This window comes from Juglans regia, chromosome 13 (assembly GCF_001411555.2).
Source record: "Juglans regia cultivar Chandler chromosome 13, Walnut 2.0, whole genome shotgun sequence".
Taxonomy (NCBI): domain Eukaryota; kingdom Viridiplantae; phylum Streptophyta; class Magnoliopsida; order Fagales; family Juglandaceae; genus Juglans; species Juglans regia.
Genome location: NC_049913.1, coordinates 21,420,152 through 21,444,136, shown reverse-complemented (window position 1 = coordinate 21,444,136; position 23,985 = coordinate 21,420,152). Strand labels below are relative to the sequence as shown.

The 23,985-nt window shown below is 38.7% G+C and overlaps 1 protein-coding gene across 1 annotated transcript; it reads right to left on the bottom strand.

Annotated features, from left to right (window-relative positions):
• Window positions 1–235: 235 nt before the first annotated feature.
• LOC109006080 (tricalbin-3) lies at window positions 236–23,769 on the bottom strand. Its single transcript, XM_018985251.2, has 9 exons — window positions 22,595–23,769; window positions 13,852–14,093; window positions 13,483–13,501; window positions 12,294–12,499; window positions 11,903–12,012; window positions 11,605–11,703; window positions 10,370–10,826; window positions 10,133–10,264; window positions 236–635 (listed from the first exon to the last, which is right to left on the bottom strand). Exons 1-8 carry the CDS (start codon window positions 23,374–23,376, stop codon window positions 10,176–10,178), a joined length of 2,004 nt encoding a protein of 667 aa, XP_018840796.1. The 5' UTR covers window positions 23,377–23,769; the 3' UTR covers window positions 236–635; window positions 10,133–10,175.
• Between the last annotated feature and the right edge of the window lie 216 nt (window positions 23,770–23,985).

The following is a 23,985-nucleotide window of genomic DNA, read 5'->3' as shown; positions in this document are numbered from 1 at the left end:
CCACCCTTGGGTTAAAAAGGTAGGGCAACTCATGACCTTTTCTCATTAGAACTTCAATCACAGAAGTATTGTTCAAGCCGTAATAAAAATAAAAAAATCCAAATTTAATGCCATTAGAAATAAACTCAGCATCCTCTGATATATATATTAAAAAAAAAAAAAAAACGATTTTATACAAGATATCGTCTATATGACTTTAGAAATTCCAATCACAATTCATCTATAGGAGCAACCATGACCCCGGAATAAATGTTTTATACATGATACCAAGCCTGAATAGAGAGTATTTCTTTTCTGGAAACTATGGCCAACCCTCCTTCTAATGCTAGAACTAATTACTACCTTACCCCCACTTTTTGGGTCAGCATAAAATCCCTCCATTTCCAGAACAAGACAATTTAAAAATGAGTAACATTCCCTATTGTAATAACCATTCATACGACTAATGAATAGAGAGGTACAAAGGTCATGTACACTTGTTATAGGTCAAGAAAAAGAGGCCAAAAACTTTCATGCCGCCAACAGAATATTCCTCTGCCAGTAACCACGAATTTACAAAGTAATATAAGCCAATGGAAAATGAGTCATTAGCTTGAGAGTCCACTGCGAGTGTGAAAGGTTTGTTTATTCACAGCCTGCAATCATAAAAGGCATTTTGTTGAGCAATCGACTATTTTAGCAAAACAATGCTAAACTAAAGCAAGAAAAAATGGATTTAGATAAGAAACCACGAAGGCTCTTTTCAACAGGAACAACATTTTATCTGCTGCACACATTTTTCTCTTCATGTTTTATTAACTAATTTGTACCTTCAAATGGTAATAATATCTCCCATCCTCAAACAGGTGAATTGGAAGTACCCAAGTCTATAAATCAACAACAATAGCTAGTGAGCCCAATGGGTTACCATGCCCATTCCCTGTTCCTAGTCTTCGAAAAATACTCACCCATTCTACCTTGTACGATCTCGACGGCCCATTGGGCCCATCGTACAAGGAAGCTCTGGTGATACCTCGAGCCACGCAGCAACCTGGTGTGGCAAAACTGCAGAAGCAATGTCTTCCATTTTCGGAAGTTGATCAGAGTCAGGGGGAGAGGGCAGGGGGTTGTCTGGGCAGAAAATGGGAAGAATCATGTAGGACCTGCGTGATATGCAGTCTTGGTTGGGCGAGCTCAGTGACAAAGTTTACAGTCTAATACGGTGCGTTGAGGGGATTGCTGAGGTGGGCTTGGGTCTCGGTGGAGGAACGGGCCTAGGTGAGGTTAAGAAAGGTATGGGCAAAGGAAAAGAGAAAGATGTTGGTGCTTGGCCTAGGCCCGAGGTAAGGCCCGTGAAGATGGGAGGCCCTTTTTGGAGGAGGAAGCCGCAGGACCTTGGTGGCCGGTCGACGTGTCAGCCCGCGACACCGTTGCTGGCAATACTTCAGACGACCTCGCCGAAGGTGGCAGAAGCTTCGACGAAGGTCCTGGCGCCGGAGATTGTTATATTGGAGGCTAGAGGAGGGCTTAACACTTCCTCGCTGGTTCACAATGCCTTGATACCTGCTCAGACCACATCGCCGGAGCCTACCGGCGCACAAACAACTACGAGGAGGTTAGAGAAGGTGTCTACAAGCAGCGGCAAGGCTGTGTTCCCATGCTTGATTCAGCTAGTCCCCGCGTTGCAGTTTCAGCCATGGCTTCCGAGTCTCTATTTTCACCTCAGGGACTGAATGTCCCGACAGCCTTAGAGGAAGTCTTGGGAGGGTTAGAGATGCTATCCTATGTGCTGGTTATGGAGGAAGGAGAAATAGTGGACGAGATGAGGTCAGTGGATGAGGGGACTAGCCCATGGAAGCAATCCTTGACTTTTGAAGACAGTGAGGAGGAGATGTCTGTCTCCTCTACAGGCACTTCCCCCTCAGATGGCACCTAGAGTATCAGATTGGGTGTTAAAAAAAGTCGGGGAGTTTCAAGGTTGGATGGGACTGACATGTGATGGATATGAAGAACAATTCATGGCTCTCCTAATAGCCATTGAAGTTGGCAGCTCCACGGCCATCAAGTCAGCTGTTAGAAAGGAGAGAGAGCTGAAACGTTTGCAATGCTCTATCAATTATGATAACAAGGAGGGAACTTTGGGGAGATATAGAACAAAAGGGAGGCACTCTACTTTTGTTAATGAAACCTAAAATACTGTCTTGGAATGTAAGAGGGATCAATGACGTGAATAAACGTCTTCGCATTAGATCTCTTCTCGGTAGTTGGAAAGTTGATATTATTTGCCTACAAGAGACTAAATTGTGTGGTGTTGATAGAAGGATAATCCGCAGTTTGTGGGACTGTTCCTTTGTGGGGTGGTGTTATTTAGCTTCGTCAGGGACTTCGGGAGGTGTGTTGGTGATGTGGGACAAGAGAGTGGTGGAGATGGTAGAAGATTGCATCGGGTCCTTTTCTATGGTTGTATCTTTTAGGAACACTGAGTGGGTGGAGGTGGGCTCTTGCTGGTGTGTATGGGCCCAATGTGGATAGTGATAGAAGCTTTTTGTGGGAGGAATTGGCGGGTCTATATTCTCTATGAGATTTACCCTGGATTTTTTGTGGTGATTTCAACATTGTTTGGTTCCCTAGTGAGAGGGCATGGACATCTACGACGATAAGAGCAATGGAAAACTTTTCAGAGTTGATTTTTTAGTTGAATCCCGTGGATCTTCCTTTGGTGTTTGGGGCTACACTTGGTCCAACAGTCGAGGGTGGTCAAGGTTGGATAGATTTCTAGTATCCTCTTTGTGGGAGACGCACTTTTCGGGAGATGCACTTTCCGGACCTATGTCATAAAAGGTTGCCATGGGTATGTTTCGATCATTTTCCAATTTTGCTTGATTGTGGTGGCATTCATGGGGGTAGGCGTCCCTTCAAATTTGAGAATATGTGGTTGGAAGTTGATGGATTTGTGGAGAAGATAAGGGCTTGGTGGGAAGCTCATTCTTTTGATGGAACATCTAGTTTCATAGTGGCGGGCAAACTTAAAGCTTTAAAGGTTGAGTTAAAGAGATGGAATGAAGAAGTATTTCGACATACTGGAAGTTCAGAAAAATATTCTTTGGTATAAGTTGCAAGTTTTGGAGGAAGGGGAGGTGAATGAGGACTCTTTGTCAAGAAAGAATGTGGTGGTAACTGAAATTAAGAAAGTTTTGTTGATGGAGGAAATATGTTGGAGGCAAAAATCAAGGGCGCTTTGGTTGAAGGAGGGAGATAAATGCACTAAGTTTTTTCACAAGGTGGCCAATTCTCAAGACGCCACAGCGCTATTAAAGTTTTTCATTTAGGCTCTAATGTGTTACAGTCTCCCGAAGAGATCCAAGACCATATAGTGCAATACTATGAGGAGCTCCTAGCTGAAAAAGTAGAGTGGCGCCCCAAACTTGATGGTTTAATTTTTGACCAGCTTGATTCGAAGGTAGCAAGTTGGTTGGAGAGGCCGTTTGTCGAAAAGGTGGTGCATCTAGTGGTGAGAGGTATGTGCAAAGATAAAGCCCAGATTTTCCATACAGATTTTCCACGCTTTTCATTCTAATCTTAAGTTTGAAAAGTCATTAAATGCTACTTGCATCGCTCTTATCCCAAAGATAGTTGGTGCCCATGATTTGAAAGACTTTCGGCCTATTAGCTTGGTAGGTGGGATCTACAAGATCATATCAAAGGTGTTAGCTAATCGTATGAGTTTGGTGACGGATAAACTCATTTCCAAACCTCAAAATGCTTTTGTTCGGGGTTGGCAAATTTTGGACTCTGTTTTGATAGTGAATGAGTGTTTGGACAGCCGGTTAAGGGAAGGCATTCCGGGGGTCCTTTGCAAGTTAGACATAGAAAAGGCTTATGATAATGTGTGTTGGGATTTCCCATTCTATACGTTGAGAAGATGTGGTTTTGGAAATAGGTGGTGCAAATGGATTAAACACTGTGTTTCGACCGCTCGGTTTTCGGTTTTAGTCAACGGCAAATCTTGTGGTTTTTTCCAGTCTTCGAGGGGTTTACGACAAGGGGATCCACTATCAACATTCCTCTTTGTTTTAGTCATGGAGGCCTTGAGTCGCATGGTGGAGGCTGCTGTTAGGGGGGGATTTATTGCTGGTTTTTCGGTGGGCAACAACAGTAACGGTGTCAGCTCCATTTCTCACTTATTATTTGCGGATGATATATGCTTATCTTTTGTGATGCTGTTAGCGACCAGATTCAAGCTCTAAGGGCAGTTTTGTTGTGTTTTGAAGTTGTTTCAGGACTTCTTGGGGAAGTCGGAATTAGTACCGATGGGGGTTGTGAGTAATATTGCCTCTCTAGCAGAGTTGGGTTGTAAAATTGCTTCACTTCCTATGAAATATCTTGGACTCCCCTTGGGGGCATCATTTAAAGCAAAGACCATTTGAGATGGGGTGGTAGAGAAGATTGAGAAAAGATTATCGGGGTGGAAGCGGCTATATCTATCAAAAGGGGGGAGGTTAACACTCATTAAAAGTACCATTTCCAACCTTCCCACTTACTATCTTTCCCTTTTTCCATTACTAGTGGGATGGCTAACCGTATTGAAAAGTTGTTTAGAGCTTTCTTGTGGAGCGGCATGGGGGAGGAAATCAAATTTCACCTTGTAAGTTGGCAAAGGGTGTGTTGTCTAATTGCGAATGGGGGATTAGGGGTGCGAAACTTGAGCATCTTCAACAAAGCCCTTCTTGGCAAGTGGTTGTGGAGGTATCAAATGGAAGGGAACTCATTGTGGAGAGAGGTAATTGAACACAAGTATGGTAGTGAGTGGGGGGGATGGTGTTCTAAGGAGAGTAGGGGGTCAAATGGAGTAAGCCTATGGAAATTTATTAGAAAGGGGTGGACCACCTTTGAAAAACATATTAGGTTTGGCGTGGGTGATGGAGCAAAACTCCGCTTTTGGTTCGATGCTTGGAGCAGGGAGAGTCCTCTCTCCATTGTCTTTCCAGTCGCTTTTAACATGGCTGGAAATCAGCATGCGGCAGTTTCAGATTTGCAGTGTTGTGCCAATGGAACAGTAACTTTGAATGTCTTTTACTAGAAATGCTCAGGATTGAGAACTTGATGAGATGGCAGCCTTTTTTAGTTACTTGTATTCAGCAAAGGTAGGAGGAAATGGGGGTGACCATATGTTGTGGATTCACATGGGGAGAAACAAGTTCACTGTTAAATCCTTTTACAAGGCTTTGACAGTACAACAGCCCACTTTCTTCCCGTGGAAGAGTATTTGGAAGGCACTAGCTCCGTCTAAAGTTGCATTTTTTATTTGGACAGCTGCGCTTGGAAAGATCTTGACGGTTAATAATTTAAGGAAGCGGGGTATGGTGGTCATGGAGTGGTGCTATATGTGCAAAAGGAATAGAGAATCGATAGATCACTTGCTTTTACATTGTGAGGTGGCAGGGAAATTATGGGCTGGTATCCTTGATAGAGCTGGATTGAGTTGGGTAATGCCTAAGAATGTGGTGGAATTACTAGAGTGCCGGAACAGGAGGCATACCAGTGCACAATTGACAGCACTGTGGCGTATGATACATTTGTGCTTATTGTGGTGTCTATGGTTGGAAAGGAATGATAAGTGTTTTAACAACAAGGAGCATGCAGTGGAGGAAATTTGGAATTTTTTTATATTCTCTCTTTTACAGTGGTTTTCTGCTATTGTATTCAAGGGTGGGAATGTCCATGAGTTTCTATCTTCTTTTCAGCTCACTGGAATGTAATTAGGTGTCTCACTTTGTATAATTCCTGTGTACTTGGACATTGCCTAGTTTCATTCTATTCAATAAAGCTACTTATTTAGTTATTAAAAAAAAAAAAGAACATTAGAACCATGAGTAGACATTCCCTTCAGAAATCCATACTAAAAAACATATAAAACGTAAAATTCCAAAGATATATATGTTGTTACAATCTAAGATTTTGGTTGGCAAACAAGTAGAGAGGAAAAACAGAAAAAAAACTAATCATACACGGGAGACACAACATTTATATGTTCTGCACAAAGACCTACACTTGCAGACACAAAAGATCAAGAGAAAGTACACTTAACACAAGGTGAAATAAAAAGAAAATGAGAAACCCTCAAACCCTAAAACAGAATACACTCTGTTACATTGGTAACCAAGATTAAGAGGATGGTTGGAGTAAAAGCTTGGTCACCCTCAAAAGAGTGCTCTTTATCCATTGAAATACCAAGAGGGGAAAAAAATCACAACATAAACTTGTCCAACCACAATATACATACTAGCCATACACCCAGGCGATGGGCGACAAATTATTAAGTTTTAATTCTATTAAGGAAATAAATTAATGCTGAGAAGGTTATCCAATTGTTTTAATAACCTTTAATAACCTGAAAACCAAATAGTTTTGGTAACCTTGAAACCCAACGGTTTTAAGGTAAAATTGAACTTAAAGAAATTTTAAAATTGTAACTAACAACTGTTAACGTATACAATGTTAGGAATTTATACAATTTAGGACTCTATTAATATTAGATGTACTGATTATCTTACCATGTATAGATGCTGAATATTAGGAATCAGTTAGACTCCGTGTATAACATATACTTCCGTGTATAGATGGAATTTACGATATAATGAAAGGTGGCCAAAACTCACGGCAAGTTTTTCCAGAAACTAAGTTCTCGGTTTCTCTTGGATTTTGTGAGTATTTTGACAACAGGAAGTGCAAGATACAGCTAATGAAGTGGAAATAAATGGCGGAAGTTGACAGGAAGTGTAATAGATGGGTAATAAAAGGTGGAAGTGAATATGTATTTGTATTATAATTAGGGAATAATAAAATAATTAAAATTAAAAGACAAATATTGAGGTGGTGCAATATTTTAAAAAGAGGATGCTTTTATATATTGTAATAGATGTGCCTACCTGTGTATCCAAAGTCAGCAAGAACAAATCATATTGAAAGAAAAAAACTTGGCATATAACAGCAGATGACCTCACAAACATAAGCTAAGAAGAAAAGTGAGCCATGAAGCTAATAATAGGAGGCGACTGACATTGTGGGAATTTGGTACCATGCCTGACTGACAACACAAAATCTTTTCATAGCATCTCCTCAAAACAAAACTCACATCAAGCCCAACTTTGACACAAAAAGAGCTATGGCATCTCAACTTGCTTAACCATAACTAATGCACAACCCATCACATCTTCATAACAATATCTCCATGGTGGTTTTAATCTGCCTCCTTCGTTTTCCATTAGAAATACTATATTTATGCTTCTCCACTATAACGTTTAAAAATCTTCATAAACAAGCTGTTTGACAGTGGCTGTTTGCAGCTTTCTAAGAGCTTCCATATCTAGCACCACCTTCTTGCTACCACTACTATTTACTTATATATCATCATATTCTTTTCTCATGTGAATCATAGTTGACTCATTTATGTACTATCCCAACAGATGATAACTTTAAACGATGTAGGACCAAGACACAATATCCTATATCATTTCACCAAAGATGCATAACCAAGAAATATGAACTTTTTTAGCCCTAATTTCAAGTTTACCATCATTTTCATGAGCATATGCTCAACAATCAAATATTTTCGTGTTAATATAAACAGCAGGGTTACCTGAAAACTTCATCAAGAGTACATTTAATCGCTACTGATGGAAACCTATTCGCTAACAACAGGCATACTGATTACTCATGACCAAAACTCCCTAGATGGTCCAGCATTAGACAACAAATACAATGCTCCCTCCAAGAGAGCCATGTTCAAGTGTTTCAGAACCCCATTCTAATGTGGCATCCTCTATCTGTTCTGTATCTCGCAATCCCTTCATTCTTGCAGAACTTGCTACATTCAACTTCACAAAACTCCAGACCATTATCACACCGAGGTGCTCGATCTTCTTTTCAGCTTGCCTCTCAACCAACGAGTTTCATTGCTTCAAGGTGTCAAAAGAATAATTTATGCTTCAAAAAATAAATCCAAATCGTCCTAAAAAATACTCAAAGGTCAACAAATTATGGACACAACACTTGAAGCACATGAAAAGGACCACATAAGTCCAAATGAATGTAATCATTGTCTCTTTGATCCTGTGAAAGCAACACTGAACTTGAGTCAACATTGGTTCTCATTCACACAATATTCACCTTCCTGAATTTTATTTACAACATAATAGGCCCCTCTTGCTTGATTCCAGTATATCCCTCTTCCACTCATATGCCAAAGCAATCTGTAGAAAACATAAAACAGCTGTTGTAACTGTTGTTTTCTTGTCATGCAGCAAACAAAGGTTCCCAATCTTCTTACCCTTCATCACAACCATTACAATAATAGGAATCTTCAAGACACCTTCAGCAGAATACCCAGCCCACAAAGTTAAAAGAGTACAAACAAATATGAAACACAGAGAACATCAGTCAAGGTACTAACAGTACCAGCATGCGCATCTTGACTCGAGCAAAACCGATGTTAACTGTTGTAGTTGTAAGGTTGCTACTTCCCATTATACATGATCATTGCTCACTAGTCGGTATGAGACAAGCTAGTGTTTGTTATAATACCTGTGATGTAAACCTTCCAAATCAAGAACCTAATCCTTCCAAGACTGAAGATTCTCAGTGACCATTGACAAGATGTCTCCAGCATCACTCGATGCTCCTATATGACGCTGGCAATTGCAGAATATTTGTTATTTTGTTCTCTTTATTTTTAGACGTAGACAATCTTTTTTTGCCCTAGTTTGTGAGAATAATGGCATTCAATTTTATTGCTCAATCTAGATTTTCCATTGCCAACAGAAACTTTCTCCTTTTTCTACCTTGAGCAACCAGAGCATCATTCAGATCATTTGTATCAATCCTAGACACTCTTTTTCTCAACTCTCGAGAGTTTAGAGCGGCAGACCTGACATCCTCCATAGAGCAATGTAGTGAACAAAGCTCTTAGGAGGATTTATCAAGAACAATATTATATCAAGAATATTAACATCACTACTTATGTCCACAAATAATTTTACGGAATCCAAATCTTGAACGGATATGCCTTCCTTCTTAAGAATGGTATAACCATATTGTTTCAAATACAGCCTTATTGCAAGAGATATGGACATATAGAGTTTCTCCAATAGTACTTGCACAGAATTCTCTTCACGGACTTCAAGCAAGACTACATCAATACACAGTAGAATGGTACTGTGTGCTTTAATCAATGAACCTCCATATCTTCTTCCAACCTTGTTGCAGGCAACACTGCCTTACCCTCCAAAGCTTTAATCCTGTTGTGAAAGTAAAGCATGTATCTTCAGACATAAATATTGAAAGCATCCCTCCCATCACAAGCAACACCTTGCTTTAATACCAACAGAAGCAACACCTTTCTTTAATACCAGTTTCATGTGAAACGTTAAAGTTTCATATATCTTGGTGCCAAACCACATAGATATTGTGTCCCTTTTGTATGTGTCTAGCTTCTTGAGCTGAACAAGAAGATGGGTGATGGAGTAGAGTAGCAATGAGAGGGTCATGTTCACTCTTGATGATAGAGAGGGGTGCTCATGCACACTCCTCCCCTTGAAAACCCTCCCGCCATCAGATTCTAACCCATCCCTTTCGCCATCACCAACACTGCAACATGGTGATTTTCCAGAGAGAAGAGACAATAAAGACAAAGGGCAGTGTGGACTCAGTATCTCTTTATAGCATACGAGCTATCATAAATTTATGAAATTTTAAATATAACCAAGGTGAAGCAAAGTGGGGCAAACAAAATCAGTCCCCACCACAAACCCATCTTGGGTTTCGATACAAAACCCCATTCCTTCACGGGATGGAAAAGCCCACCCACCGAACAACTCCCCAGTCAGACAGACGTAATTGCCATCCCTAACGACAACAATTGACAAAAAAGATACGGTTCAACAAATCACAACTCATTTCGGAGAAACTTCAAAACTCAAAGTTCCATTTAACAAAGTGCAACAAAAGTGAAATCACGTGAATTTTATACAGCATAGATACACACAATATGATTGGGAAAACAATTACTTGAAAGGGAAAACGGTACCGCATGCAACCACAAAGACAATCCAAGGCAAAATGACAAAGATATGGAGAGATCTCTAGAATTACTTACTATAAAGTACTTAAACCTGCTTCTTTGCTAGCTCTGTTGCATATCAAGGATTGAAAAAACTTGAACCACCAATATTGATAGCAATTAACACTGATATACATGTGATCACTGCAAGCCAAAATAAGGCAGATCCTGCAATGCACAAGTTTTTGACAATCATCAGGGCACACCATAAAAACCAATCAGAAATCGTGAACTGTAAATATTAACCGCCCAGGATAGTTTGTATTAACACACCTCCTCTAGAACCTTCAGAGTCACCAGTGGAATTCGAGGGGATGGATTCAGCTTTAAGACCACGTGGTTGTGGTATTGTTGACCCTATTGTTGAGACATCATCAAAAAGTTTGGTATTTCCTGTTTCAGATGCCACTATTCCTTGAAATTCTTCACTCACAATCAATGCGGCTAGAACATCCATAAATGATTCTTTATCCGTTTCATTTGAAGAATCTCTTTCAACCTTCTCGTAAGTAACATTTGACTGATCAGAATCTGACAATTCATCATCTGACGCATCCACATCAACAGAATCTGCCTCAGTCTTGTCATCTTCTTCATCCTCTACATAAGCCTTATATGTCAGTCGAAGTAGTATCTCTCCAGAAGACCTCTTTCTAAATAGTCCCCAACCTCCTCGCAAGACAACAATCCTGTCTGTTGGTACAGTATCTTGAAGAGAACCCAGATCAACCTGGAAAATATACACTATTGATAAGCTACGCAAATAGGAAAGTTAAAGAACTGACAAGATAATACTTCCTGATTAGAAAAGTCTGTCCTATATTAACTTCCCGGTGAATCCAGTCAATTGTGTATAAACTCATTACTGTAGGTCTATAGCTATTAAATACATTCAAACCCTCCAATGCAATGTCAATTCCAATAGAACCACTCAATTTTCATGGAATGACTAGGTTGCTCAAAAAGCAATTTATAGCATACTGGTTAGAAAGTTTATATGTTAGTATATTTTAGACTACACATGCTGTCATCATATATGTCAATTTAGACTACACGTGCTGTCATCATATAGGTCAATAATACCAACAATCATGAGACCCAAGCACGCACACAAGCACATGGCATATGTTACGCAAAAGTATAGCCAACTGACATTTTTTCTTGTAGTGGACCTATGTTGTCGGCAAAACTTCAATCTTACGGAAAAAAAAAAAAAAAAAAACTCATAATTACCAAAAATGTCAGTTAATGAGTTATGCAACATCTACTATATTCGATACTTCAAAGGGATACATACTGATGTAGTCCTGATACGTCAGTGCCACCTCAATAAATACACAGTTCTCAAATTTTCTTTTCAAAATTGATTGAAATGCCACTACCACATGGAAGTGTCATGTCAGTTTGTTGGCCCATGTAGTAGTGAATGTAATAGTCTAAGCATTTTCTGTCAATTAATTAAGTTAGGAAACCATACGAATACTTGTAAGAGAAACAAAATAATTTACCTCCCCTGCTCCAATAGTCAAATCCTTGAATCCTAGAGAATCCTTTACTTGGATGCACAATTTTTGTTTCCTAGGGTTCACAACGAGCATATGAAAATCCTGCCAAATATCACGTAGACATGATTACTTGTGGTTCTACAACTTCTGATTAATATTCACTGATGTGGTTTACCTATCAAAAAAAAATATTCACTGATGTAGTGAGCCCTTTCTTGCAAGAACATGAAACACAACAGATGAAGCAAAATTACAAAGATATTTTTTTGGGGATAAGTATCAAATGGCTAAGAAGTATCACCTGATTCCATATTGGCTCACCGGGTGGGCCAATGACTGTGGTTTGACTATTCTTTTTACTGCGTATAATTTGATCTCCCAAGCTTAGAATAACATATGGATCTGTTTTGCCTGTCAAAAAAAACAGAGATGATAGGGCATATTAAGAGGTCCAAGGACACATATATGGATCAAAGTATCACATTCACGGGCAATATCATATCGACTGTTTTCTTAAAGGAAAACTGAAACTGGCAGCTTAAAATCAATTCTGACATGACCACTGAGCAAAAAGACAAATTCACAGGATGTGCACTTAAAATAGTTGATAGTTTAAGCAAATTAAATGTCACCAATTTATGAGCCAACCAGAATCCTCTTTGCAAAGATGTATAGAAGGAGATAATCTTTACCGTAAAAAACGTAAGAAAGATTCCGAGCATCTACAAGAGTCACCGATAGTTCTCCAGTAAAATCCTTGTTTCCTTCTTGCATTTCTCCAGACTTAAAGACATTAGCAACAGGACCAACTGCTTTTCCTTTTTGAAAATCTAAAAGAATCTTCTTTGGGCGGACAAATAGTCGAGGCAAATCCTCAGTGAGAAGTTTAGTCAAAAACCTAGAATAATTCAGTCAAGAATTTAAGTCAAAGAGTGGACAACACAAATAACAGGCATTCAAACACAAAAGTTATGGGTGATGCACCTTAGATGACGTATGAATATATCAGAACATTCGTACGTTAGGGAAGAGATTACGCCATGAAATTTCCTTGGGAAAATCTTGTTATATATATCCGAAAGAATAATAATATTCTTTATTGGTATCCAAAATAATAATATTATTGAGAGAGAGAGAGATTATGTGATTCAGTGATATATTTCAAGTATATAATTTAGCCAAGTTGACAAACATGATCAGTTGCCTAGAAACTAGTAAGAAAACAGTGGATTTAAATGCGACTTCAATCTTCTAATGAGATAAAGATCCATGTGGAGAAAAAAAATATGAAACACAGCCATTGGATATCTATTGGTAACTTGACATAGTTTTGCAGTTGACAGACGGTGGTTTCTACAGACTATTTTTTTATATGTACAATTTACCAGGTGGATTCTACCAACTTCATATCATACACAAACATATATCCCCCACTGCTTATGTGGCCACTCCTCCTGAGGAGATTTCCAATTGATGAACAAGAAGGAAAATTTAAGATTTAGAAGCCAAATCTTTAAATAAAACATCCAGTAATGAAAAATAAACAAATAATAAAACATGATAATAGTTGACGAAGAATTGGAGAAATAACCTTATGTCCTCACGCCAGCTTCAAGTATCATTAAAATTATTCCCATTTAGTTTTTGAAAGAAATTTCCATAATAAAATCTAAAACGTATCAGAATTATATCTGAAACCAGACACAAGCAGAGCTCTCAAAATTACTCTCACTCGTAGATCAATCAAATCAGTATGGATGGCATATTTTGCTTGTTAAAAAAATAGAAATAAGTTATAAAGAAATAAAAAGATAATATAATTGCCTTTACAAGTAGCATATGCAACAGTTATCATGACTAAGAGAGACAAAGTCCACTTACATTGAGAGAACAGGAATTGCTGAATTTGTCCATTGCATGAGCAAAAGAAGGAAAGAAAAAGAAGTAAACAGGCGTCAGTATCTTTGATATCAGGACAATTTTAATCATTCATAGAAAATCTCAAGCAGGCTGTCTCCACGGTGAAGGGAACTTGGAAAACTCTACTGATAGGACATATTTTGGAACAATAGATAGACTGTAACTTTACCAGGTTTTATACTAACTTTTATTTGGGTAGATACTAAAGTTTGAACATGTACCAAGACAAACTTTATACACATACTACTTTAGCTGGATACAAATATATCAAAAAACCCATGGAGGCCATGAAATTATGGCACACCCATAAAATTGAACAAGCAGACATACCCATTAAATTGAATAAGCGGAATGGAGACAATTCAAATTTGATCTTTGGAAGTGAAACAAAAGCCCATGAAACAGCTCCCACCCAAGGCTCCGTAGGTATCAATCGTAACTTGACCCAAAGCTCCCCATCAATGTCAAAATCTCGAACACCAACTGGCACAGCAATGGGGATAATACCAAATTTTAGTGAGAGCATTAACAGCATACGAGCACCACCAGTATATCGAAGGCCTATTTGGTACCTAGATGACATCAAAAGATCAGTCAAATGCAATATTGATTTGGTACACAGACATTCAAGTTTAGGCTTATGTAGCAAATCACATGCTATATATCGTTTAACAATACCATATGTCATGCCAGCAAACCCTAGACATGTCACACCCCAAATTTCATTTTTTTTATCAGTAAACAAAATTTTATTGATCATAGGAATAGGCAAGAGCCCTAGTATACGGGACATATACAAGAGCAATGCCTAAGCGTTCTAGATGAATGATACAAGGAATTAGCCATGCCATGAAAATCAATTAGAATTGACAAAAACCAATAGAGTAAAGTATTGAAAAAGAAACTTCTAAGCTCATCCATTGACCGCTCTTGATCTTCAAAACTTCTTTAATTCCTCTCCCTCCAAATACACCATAAACATGTTGGGACCATCTTCCAAATTCTTGTAAGTCACACCCCAAACTTCATTAAAGGGGTAAAAATGGGAACTTTGTAATAGTGTTTGTTACCATTAGTATTGGTATTAATTTCGTAGGTATATTTTATGAGCTTCAAAAAAGTAATAGAAAAGTAGTTTAGTGCCTAGAAGTAAGGTGTAACAAGGCCCCAATCCATGTCCTAATAGAAATAGCCAATAGAATCCAATAAAAACTAGGAATCCTAGCTGTTTACTGATTACTTTTGACCAACCAACCCCTAAGTTTAGGGATTATTTTCCTAAAATTATGCTGCAAGCGTTTTCCTAGAAGAGTTAAAAGTTATTATAGGGAAAACCAATTCCGACTAGGAGCAGGAATGCACATTTTGCTGCCAGCCCTATTTTTTAGGGATAAATCCTAGATTTTAGGACTCCTTTTTCTTTTAAAACTAGCTTCCAAATTCTAGGAGTTTATCCAAAATATTTTTCTAAGAAAATTTTCTGTTAAGAAGTTAAAAATATTATTTTTGTCAGCTTTGATGTAGCCCAACAAAACATTAACATTTTCTGATAAAAGGATCCTGAACACTATTATTTCACCCCAGCCGCAATTCCCCTACTGTTGCCCCTTTTCAGCCCCAAAACTAAAAAAGTCTAATAAAATTGCAGCCCTTCTTCTCTCCTAACTGAAATCCCTTTGGTCATTTGGATAAGTTTTCGTCAAGCTTTCCCAATTCTTTTCATCAAGGTTCAAGTTTAGATATCTAATAATCTTCTAATTGATTTCTACATCTTTCTAGAATAGTTATTGTCCTGAAAATTAGAGCAAGATCTATTATTTCAAGAACTAAATAGCCAACCACTCTTGGTGTTTTTCCTAGGGTCTTGATCCAAACCCTATTAGGTTAAGTGAAGTTGATTGAGCTCTTGAAGATAAGGAGATAAGGTACGTAACTATTTTTTTTTTTTATAATTAATAAGAATTTTATTATCACAAATAGGCATAGCCCAAATACACAGGAAGTATACAAAGAAAATACCTACTACACTCTAGAAAACAGGAAAACTAAAACAGAAACAGATTTGGTACATTCTCATCATTCCTTACAAAGATCTTAGCCCACAAACTCAAAGTAGAAAAGAAAAAGTTTTGAAGATCTTCAAAAGAGCGCTCCTTGTCTTCAAAACGTCTCCATTTCTTTCCAGCCATAGACACCACATTAAACACAAAGGAATGATTCTCCACTTGGCAGCAACATCTTTCCCCACCTCACCCCACAACCACGCCAACATGCAAGAAGCTCCACAACTTCCTTAGGCATCACCCAAAATAAACCTGTCCAACCAATAACCTCATACCACAAAGAGTTTGCCACCTCACAATGTAAATTAGACATGTGATAAGACATGCCAATTAGACATACTTATTTTCATATCTAATAACACCAATTCAATTAGCTAATGTCTGATTTGTTAGCCCAAAGATAGAATTGAGTGATTAACAAGATCAAGCATAGCTATATCGCAATCTGAAACAATGAAAACTTAACTGATCAAACATAGTCATACCACAATCTGAAACAATGAAAAATGATACTACCTGATCATTTATTAAATCCAACAATAGATTTTGGGACATCATTCAGTGGAAACATCACCTATCACCTATAAATGTGCATACTTTTTAAGTAAAGTATTAAATTGTAATATCAGACATTCATTGCTGAATAATTTAGATTGAATGATTTAATAACAGTTTTTATATGTAAAATAAATAATATCAATTAAAAGGTGGCACACAATTTGTTGAGGGGATATGATCATTGCACATTAGATGTTGCATGCTATAAGGATTTAACATTTTGTGAGGGAAAACATGGTATAATTTTCCGGCATTTCTCGCGATGGAATTTTGCAGGAAGTTATTCATCGACTCTTAAGATTTTTTATTTTTCTCGTGAGAATGACAAATGGTGGCGGATCACGGAGAAAAGTCGTAAGGTTTCTAAGTACATTACTATGGATGTTCATGATGTGGATTGGTTGGCCACTATGGTGATTGCTTGTGGTGCATCAGTTGGTCCGTCGCATTTTTATAAGTCTAGACGTAATGGTAATCAGGTGTTGCTTGCCCAACGTTGCCATAACAATTACGGCCGCTTTTTTTCATTGTCCGAATACAGGAAAGAGGTGAGGCGTGGTTTTATTGCCATCCCAGAAGGTTGGCAGAGTGAGGGGTGGAGGCAATTCGCAGCAATGTTGAAAGAGGTAGCCTCTATGTTGATCTTCCTATGATTGGAGGCAATTAGCTGAATCTTGTTGATCTTCCTATGATTGGAGGGGATTTCACATGGTCCAATGGGAGGACTAGGTCGAGGCTGGACAGATTCTTGGTTTCCTCTACTTGGGAGTCTCATTTTCCAGATTTATGTCAGAAACGGCTCCCAAGATTATGTTTTGATCATTTCCCCATCCTTTTGGATTGTGGGGGTATTAACGGAGGGCGTATATATTTTAATTTTGAAAATATGTGGTTGAAGAAGAGAGCTTCGTGGATAGGATGAGGACTTGGTGGCCGTCATATTAGTTTTTTGGTTCTCCAAGTTTTGTTTTAGCAAGAAAACTCAAAGCCTTAAAAAATGACTTATAGATTTGGAATGCGGAAGTTTTTTGTAATTTGGATAAAAAGAGGAAGACTCTTTTTGATCAGCTGTCTCGCAAATCTGCAAGCATTGGAAATTTGCGAGACAGACCAGAGAATAAGGGGCCTCGAGAGGAGGCTACAAATGCTACGAAATGAACAGCAATCGCTCCTTGTGCGGGCAATCATCCTCAGTGACCAGAGAGACTAGAAGAAAGAAAAAAGTAGTTACAGTCTATTTTGTCTACTGGTTTTTCCAATTTCAGGCCCATGTAGTCGTCGGCCTTCCCACCAGAAGAGAAGGCCTATGATATAGTGGTCAGCCTTTCGAATGCCTCCTTCCGTTCGCCTTGTTAGTATTGAGTAGTACTTAAGTAGCTAAGTTTCCAAAGGTGAACAGCCCCCTGTCCTTTATAGTCGTAAAGGGCTTCTTATTTCAGAGGAGGACATTGAGAAAAGGTGAGGCGATTGCTGAACTAGAGAAGATTTCTTTATTGGAGAAGATCTCATGGAGGCAAAAATCTCAGGTTCTTTGGCTAAAGGAAGGGGACAATTGCACTAATTTTATTCATTGTATGGCAAACTCTCATCGTAGAAATAATGCCATTGATTATCTTCAATCTTGGGACACTATTTTTTCAGATCCTTTGGATATTAAGGATCACATTGTTTCTTTCTACGAGAAGCTTTTTCGGGAGGACTACTCTTGGAGACCTAAACTTGATGGGCTAGACTTTGGGTATATCGACCAGCACTCTAGTCTCTATGACTGGTTGGAGAGACCTTTTGAGGAAGAGGAGATTCTTGATGTGGTTAGGGGGATGGTGCGTGATAAAGCCTCAGGCCTTGATGGTTTCTCTATGGCTTTTTTCCAAGATTGTTGGGAAATTTTGAGAGAAGATATATTGAAGGTTTTTATCGAATTTCCTTCATACAAGAAATTTGAAAAAAGCATTAATGCCCACCTTTATTGCCCTTATTCCTAAAAAAGTGGGGGCTGTGGAGAAGAAGGATTTCCATCCTATAAGTTTGATCAACAGGGTCTATAAGATCATATCGAAGGTTCTCGCCAACCGTATGAGTATGGTGATAGTAAAGATCATTTCAAAAAATCAGAATGCATTCATTAGGGGGAGACAAATTCTTGATTCAGTTTTAGTTGACAATGAATGTTTGGAAAGTAGACTTAGAGAGGGAGTTCATGGCATCCTAGTTAAGCTGGACATGGAAAAGGCTTTTGATCATGTCAACTGAGAATTTCTTTTATATATACTTGGGAGACATGGTTTTGGAGAGAAATGGTGTGCATGGATCAGACATTGTATCTCAACAGTCAGATTTTCGATCTTGGCGAGTGGTTCCCCAGCTAGATTTTTCACTAGTTCTCGAGGTTTGAGACAAGGGAATCTCATGTCTCCTTTCCTCTTTATAATTGTCATGGATGCTTTGAGTAGAATGATTGATGCAGCTGTAGACGGAAATCTCATGTCAGGTTTTTTGGTGGGTGGAGCCTCTCCTAGTAGTATCAAGGTCTCACATCTTCTGTTCGCTGATGATACTCTTATTTTCAGCGACCCTAATCATGACCATCTTCAATCGTTGAGAGTGCTTTTATTATGCTTCGAAGCTATTTCTAGGCTTAGAGTCGGGCCTTGTTTGTTTTCAGAAAACTTCTCAACTCATCTCATCTCATATCATCTAATCATTACAACTTTCCCAAATTTTCATACAAAATAAAATAAACAATTTTAACTTTTTCAAATTCCAAAACAAAAATAATATTAAAAAAATATTTTCTAACAATAGTTTACTCAACTTTCAACTTTTATCTCAACTCATCTCATCTGTGAAAACAAACGAGGCCTCAACTTATCTAAGTCAAAAATTGTCTTTGTGGGCTTTATCTCGAATTCTAGGGACTTGGCAAACATTTTGGGTTGTAAGATCTTGTCGGTTCCCATGAAATATCTAGGTCTTCCCTTGGGTGCCCCTTATAAATCTTTGTCGATTTGGGATGGAGTGATTGAGAAAATAGAAAGAATGTTAGCTGGGTGGAAAATGATTTATTTGTCTAAAGGGGGAAGAATTACTTTGATTAAAAGTACGCTGTCCAATCTTCCAACGTATTTTCTCTCCCTCTTCCCTTTGCCAGCTGGGGTGGCTTGTAGAATTGAAAGAATCTTTCGTAGTTTTTTGTGGGGTGGTCTTGGTGATAACAAGAAGCTCCATCTAGTAAGTTGGGATAAAGTCTTCTCATCAGTTACTTGTGGGGGTTTGGGGATCCGTAATTTGAGGTTTTTTAATAAAGCTCTTCTTGGAAAGTGGCTTTGGAGATATCAATTAGAGAGGGATGTGTTATGGAAAAATATTATTGATGTTAAATATGGGAGGGCGCGGGGGTGTTGGTGTTCTACTGAAATTAGAAGTGTGTATGGTGTGGGCTTGTGGAAGTACATACGGAATGGTTGGGGGGATTTTGCTAAACATGTTTCCTTTATGGTTGGAGGAGGAGATAGGATTTGCTTTTGGCATGATGTTTGGTGTGGGGAATTGACTCTCAAGAATGTTTTTCCTTCCCCATTTAGAATGGCAAGAGAAAAGGATGTTACTGTTGCTGATTTTGTATCATTTTCCAATAACATTCTCCAATGGAATGTGAGATTTTTTAGAGATGTTCATGATTGGGAAGTGCCGATTATTACTGATTTTTTCAGTAGACTGTATGACATTAAAATGGTGCAGGGAGGAGAGGACAGAATATTGTGGAAACATGCTGGAAATTCAATTTTCTCTGTCAGCTCTTATTATAAAGTGCTGATGTGTCATTGTGTCAATCAATTTCCTTGGAAGTGCATTTGGAAATCCAAGGTTCCGACCAAACTTCCTTTTTTCTGCTGGTTGGTGCCACTCGGGAAGATTCTAACAACGGATAATTTGAGGAAGCGGGGTATAATATGCCTGGACTGGTCTTATTTGTGCAAGAAAGATGAGGAGTCAGCTAATCATTTGTTTCTGCATTGAGAGGTTGCAAAGACTTTTTGGGATGAGGTTCTCAGCAGGTCGGGTATTGCTTGGGTGATGGCCAAGAGAGTGGTGGATCTATTGGCTTGTTGGAAAGGATCTAGGGGCAGCCATCACATTGCTGATATTTGGAAGATGATAACTCTATGTCTAATGTGATGTTTGTGGCTAGAAAGAAATGGACGCTGTTTTGATAACAGAGCTCACTCATTGGGAGAATTTAGAAAGTTTTTCTTTCGAACTCTTTGTTTTTGGGCGAAAAATCTTGTACTGAATGGGGATTCTTTAAATGTTTCCTTTTTAGACTTTGCTAGTTCCTAGTTTCAGAGCTATTAGCTTGTATTTAGGTGTTTCCACTTGTATACTTCTTGTGTACTTGGGCTATACCCATCTACTTGCATTAATAAATTCTTATTACTTACTTATCAAAAAAAATAAATTTCTTATTACTTATTAAAAAAAATCATTTAAAAGGTGGAAACTCAAGGATACCCAAAAGTATAAAAATTAAAAAATTAAAATCAAAATAAAAACTGGAGAAAAATCACAAATTGAATTTGTGAAATCAATAAACTCTACAAGAGAAGAGATGGCTCTGGTGCCATCTGAGTTCAGCCACTTGAAGATCTGCATAAATAAAGATTTAAGCTATTAATAGGCAACTCCACACCCTTAAGCGTGTGATTATCCCACTCGTATCTAAACAATCAACACTAGACATGAAGAAGCCTGAAGCTGCATTTCAAATGGAACTATCTCTTCATTGTTCTAACAAACCTTTCCAACAAAAGCACCATCTTCAGAATCACCAAATGAACCTCGAATACATTGAAGACAAACGACCACAACTATCTCACCAAAGGATAGTGAGGCAAAGGATGATAAACACTCTCTCTGCTGCAGTTACGCATAACTCCAATTCAATAACATGATACCCCTTTCCTATTAGTTCATCCGCTGTTATAAAAAAGAAAAAAAAAAAAAAAAACTCCTCAAACTTTGAAACGCCAAATACCTCTCCAAGGGAATTGCAATTTCCCACGATTGTTTTGACTTCCACAATAACTGCCCAGTCCTATCCTCCGCAGGGAAGTTGAATACAAAAGACTCTACATAGAATCAATTGGTCCAAACTCCTAATAGTTAAATTAAGCCTTAGGTTTCAAGATTATGTTCCTCCATCATTCTTGGAGCCCAAATATGAGAACACAGAAGCATCTTCATCCTCCGCTATTGTGAATAAATCTGGAAACATCTTTTTCTCAAGGCATCATCCCACACTATGCCAAAAGTGGAATATTCTAACATACCACCCCTCAAAACAAACCTGACCTGATAGCCTCTCCCAGCCCATAGTACACCTTCTCCAAAGACAACACCCAGGTCTCCTTTTAAAATCCCACTGCAGCTGCACGAGCCCTTTCTGCTAGAACAATATGATGAGGTAGCTATATAACTTCTTTTTCTTTAATCAGTAAACAAAATTTTATTGATCATAGGAATAGGCAAGAGCCCAAGTATACAGGGCATATAGAAGAGCAATGCCTAAGCATGATAGCTTGGTGATAAAAGGAATTCATAAATAGCTATATAACTTCTTACCAACTCCTAAGTCCACCAATCAAAATTCTACACCTAATTTACCACAATCACCCATCTCCAAATATGATCGATCCCCCTCCTGATCAGAATTTCCCAGCCATTTCCCAAACAGAGTTCAGTTAAACTTGCTGAACCTTTTTAGTCCCAACCCCACACTGTTCAAAGGCAAGTAAACCACATTAAAGTCAAATCTAAATTCCTAACCTACCCCAACTTTAGTTTATCCCACTGCACTTTCTCTAGTCCATTAACCACATGGGTGGGTACAGTGAACTCAGACAAAAAAAAAAAAGTAGTAAAGCGCACAATTATCTCCATCCTGATAACCGCCTCTCTATTCTCTGAAAGCCTAATATCCACACCACACTAGCCTCAAACGAAGGCCAAAATGGCATACCAAACTAAGTCATAGATGAGGAACCAACTTCATAACATAACACGCCTGCCAACTCCTTGAGGCCTATAACATCCCCCAATGGAACCGATTCACTATTGCCTATATTCACTCTCAAGCCTGGAACTGCCTACAGAAGAAAGAACCAACCTTATGTAAGTGAGGTGTTCTGTGTGCGCATCATAAAACCGAATATTATTGTCAGCGAACATCATATTGAGAAATCTTCAAAGCACTTTACTTAGAACCTCCTTCACAAGAAGAAACAGTAAGGACGCATAGAGAAACACTCTTCTTTGAAGCCATTCGAACCAAACAAAAACAAGCATTAATACTATATTTGAACAAATGAACAAAATATATAACCAAATAACTGCTCAATAGAAGTAAGCACAAGAACGTCCATTCCAGCAGATAATTCAAACCAATAACTTACTGCAAATCATTAACGCGACGCGAAGTCCGGCGCTCAACGTTTCTCACCGATAACGGTTCATCTCCCAAGGAGAACTGCCTAATCTCAACCCTGTCCACATAATCAGGCTTCTTCAAGTTATCAATAACCGGCTGTAGCGACCCAATGATCCAGTTCTCGATACCACCTCTATAAACTTTCCACAACTTCCCCAACACCATGTTCACCCACTCAACCGACTCTTTCCTCTGCAAATCCTTCTCCAAAAACAAGGAAAAGCTCGTTGGAACTTGCGGCCAGGCTCCAGCGCCGCCGCGCTTACCATCCGCACTATCCACCTTGTTTCTCTTCCTCGAAGCCCATACCTTATCGAAAGCAACACCGACAAAGAAAAAGAAGGCAAACAACCCGACTATATTTCCACTAATGGGAGGCGATGGGATTGGATGAATCACTCCCAGTTGGGTTCTAAGCTTATCTACGATTGGGTCCTCCTGGTAATTGGTAAAACTGGTGCCCATTTGGAGTGGCGATTCTTGGGACAAATCTTCGCCTTCCAATTCATGGGAAAGCCGCTTGACTACGAAAATATTGGCGCCTCGTCTGGCGGAATTGGCTAATTCTACATTAAGACAGTTGGGACGGTCGGAGGGAATGGCACAGGATAAGAAGCTCCAATTTCTTGGGGAATTTCTTCTGTTTCGTTTGGAGAAAGGGATTGACGGATTGGTGATGGGATTAAAGAACTGCTGCTGCTGTGACTGTGAGCAATCCAAGCTCGTGGAAGGGGATTGCGAAATCATTTAGTAGTAGAATGGCAAACATTAATTCAGAGGCAGAATTAGCTTAACCCCCAAAAAAACATATAATGAATTCAGCGTCAGGTGAGCGTAGTTCGAGCGAGAAATGGACCCATGCAGTTGCAGTTGCAGTTGCAGAGGAGGTTTTTCAATTCCTCCTGTACAATAGAAGGCAATTTAGCATTATTCTTCGAAGGCCTCAATCAAAAGATGGACGACGACGATGGCAATCCGTACTCCGCTATTTTCATGGGTAAGAAACGTGGGTCGGTGGAAGTCGACGCGGGTTTTAGGCATGGCGCCGCCTAACCATAATAGTATTTAAGAGTATAGCTCATGGCTGAGCTCATGTGTTCGTGGTCTGGTCTTTTTGTGGTTTGGATTTTACGTCCAGATCGCGTTTCGAGACCTCTATCGTCTTGGTTTGGATTTTTTTTCCTTTCGTTATTCTTTTTACCCAAAATTTATCATTATTTCAAACTTTTGAAATCCCACCAAATTTGTAATTTCTCTTCAATTGTCATAGTCACTCTCTTGAGAGAGATTTAAATTCAGAGATGAATTGAAATAAATTAAAATAATTTATAAATAATAGAGTAAAAATTAAATTAT